This window comes from Octopus bimaculoides, chromosome 19 (genome assembly GCF_001194135.2).
Source record: "Octopus bimaculoides isolate UCB-OBI-ISO-001 chromosome 19, ASM119413v2, whole genome shotgun sequence".
NCBI classification, from domain to species: domain Eukaryota; kingdom Metazoa; phylum Mollusca; class Cephalopoda; order Octopoda; family Octopodidae; genus Octopus; species Octopus bimaculoides.
In genome coordinates, this window is record NC_068999.1 from 21768206 (window position 1) to 21771166 (window position 2961).

Here is a 2961-nt window from a genome sequence, read left to right on the forward strand (position 1 = left end):
CTAGGGTTAGGGTTAGGGTTAAAGCAAATTTAAAATGAAAAAAGCAAATAAAACGAAGAATCGTTTGTTTATGTAGTCGGCACGTAATGTATATCGGCTGAATGGACGTCAGTGATTGGTTGAAATTATCGAAATAAGACAATTTTTTACATGAAATAAATTCAAATACAAAAATATTTTTCTGTTCTATAACACAAAATAGATAAGTATACGAAGTTTGGAAGTCTTTCGGTACCAAAAGCACTACGTAAAACATTAATGAAAAATGTGGCCCCCGTTTTAAAAAAGATCCCGCACATGCACAAGAAAAAACAGGGCTAAAGGCAAAATACAGAAAAAAAGTGTAAAAAAGCAATAAGGGTAAAACACGTGTGTGCGTATATAGACGATAGTTGTTGTTGATAAACAACAGCAGAAATTTTATTCAGCTGAATGCACGTCATTGATTGGTTGAAATCACCGAAATACGACAAATTTAACACGAAATAACTTCGTAAATAGAAACTTTTCTCAACAACGCTAAGAGTAACTGATGTTTTATATGACACATTCTACCAGTATACGAAGTTCCAAAGTGTTTAATTAAAGAAAATTAATTTCTCGATCTGCCGTTGAAAGGGAAAAGATCTAATTGCTCTTTTGGTTAATTCTTATTTTGTAACAATTTAAATAATACTTTCATTTTCGACATTTTTTTTTATATGACTTGACGAATTCAAAACATCAGTTCGGTTGTTTCCGTGAAAAGCTTAAAAGCACATGGTCAACTGTCATGAAATGGGAGGAGGAGAAGAAAGCCAATGAGTTGTACGTGCGTGCGTACTTGTTCCTCTGTGAGTGTGTGTGTGCGTGCTTGTTCTTGTCTGTGTAAGGCTTTTTTTCTTCTTCAAGTTTAAAATGCGTGCTTGTTCTTGTGTGTGTGTCTGTCTGTCTGTTCTGTTTTTATGTATTTGTGTGTTGTGGAATATAGATATAACGAAATTATGCCAGCAATGTCGCATTTTAAACTTGAAGAAAAAAAGCCTTACACAGACAAGAACAAGCACGCACGCACACACACACTCACACACACACACACAGAGGAACAAGCACGCACACACACACACACAGAGGAACAGGCACCCACGCACGTACAACCCATTAGTTTTCTTCTCCTCCTCCCATTTCATGACAGTTGGCCACGTGCTTTTAAGCTTTTCGCGGAAACAGCCGAATTGATGTTTTGAATTCGCTGAGTTATATCGAAGGAATGCCGGACTTAATGAGGTTTTACATAATGGCTCCGTAATATGAAACAAACATTTTCATGAAAATTATTTCACGCAAGTTCTCAAATAGTTTTTCTGGTTTTGAAGGTGAGATTTGAGGGCAGTCGTAGCTAGGCGACAGAGACTACTGTTTCAGTTATCAAACCCGGAACTAAATTCAAATCATCTCATTGCTACATTGACTAACATGGATGACGTACCTGCAAAAAGGAAAAACTGAATGACAGTACAGGCGATCACTTCGATCGACCAACTGAGGTCGAACTATTGAAATGGTTCGAAAGATATGATATGACACATAAAAAGCGAGGTATCGCCTACATCTTCAACATTGAAAATTTCAGTGACTCGGAACTTAAAATTTGTCATGGAATATCAAAAGACGCACAAGATTTTAAAAGTGCGTTAAGAAGTCTTGGATTTTGTGAAGAAGATATCCATGTTCATACAGATTCAAGAACCGAAGAAATGAAGGAGATTTTGCAAAGCTTTGGCGAGGAAAATCTTGATGTTGGTATTGATTGCTTTATTTGTGCAATACTGAGTTGTGGTAACTCAGACGGTCTTATCTATGGATACGACGATGCAATTGAACTAGAGAAATTACTTTCTTATCTGAAACCCGATCGTTGTCCATGTTTAAAAGGAATACCTAAATTATTCTTTGTTCAAGCATGTCGAGGAAGTAAGATTGATTCTGGGATCGAAAAAAATGATGCTGATTCCAATGGATTTGAAAAAACGTCACCCAAAATTCCAGTTATGGCAGATATTTTGGTTGCTTATTCATCGTGTAATGAATATCCTTCTTTTGGAAGTAAAGAAAGAGGCTCGTGGTTTATGCAAGCTCTAAGTGACATTTTAATGAAATATGGCAATAAACATGAAATCATGACACTTTTAACCGCTGTCTCTAACTATGTTGCCTCTTTTGATTTCCAAAGTTCGGATAATTCAGTATACAATGGCTGTAAACAAATGCCTCACATTACGTCGACATTGACCAAACAACTGAAATTTTTGAACCGGGATCCTTAAATAGAAACGGAGCTTCTTACAGTGAGAATTTCTGATGCACGCACACATACGAAAAAGATATATTCTAGAAACTCATGTCCGCAAGAAATAGAAATGGAGCATATTTTAGGAACTTATATATATTCAAATACAAACACTATTTTTACATATAATACCTGCAATATAAATTGTTAAATAGGTAAATGTAATATTTTCAATAATTGCTAATATGATTACAGAATTAATTTGATTTTATAAATATCATCTAACTTTTTAAGACGTTTAACTAAAACTTTTTTCTACCATAAATTTCAATAAGAACACAAGTGCCTTACGTGTACACTCTAAATCTCAAAATAATTCTTCACTCTGAAAATTCAACTAACATTGTTTGGCGAACCTGACGCACTGTCACCCCTACTTCCGAAACCTACCTTTCCGACTTTTTTCCCCCACCGGATTCCTATGTTTTTGATGACAGAGATTCCGAATATGAAAAAAAAAAAGAAAAAAAACGTTTTCAAAATTTTTAATTCCCTACCAATTTTAATTTTTAACTTTCTTCGAATTTTTTTTTTTTTTTTTTTTCAATCTACGTGGAAAAATACGGAGATTAAGATTATGCAAAGTTTCAAACTGTTTAGTTAAAAAAAATAATTAAAAAATCTGTGATTGA

At 34.4% G+C, this 2961-nt stretch overlaps 1 protein-coding gene across 1 annotated transcript; it reads left to right on the forward strand.

Annotated features, from left to right (window-relative positions):
- The first annotated feature begins 833 nt into the window (after positions 1-833).
- LOC106872945 (caspase-7) lies at positions 834-2955 on the forward strand. The gene has a single exon (XM_014920124.2). It carries the CDS (start codon positions 1560-1562, stop codon positions 2304-2306), a length of 747 nt encoding a protein of 248 aa, XP_014775610.1. The 5' UTR covers positions 834-1559; the 3' UTR covers positions 2307-2955.
- Positions 2956-2961: the final 6 nt, after the last annotated feature.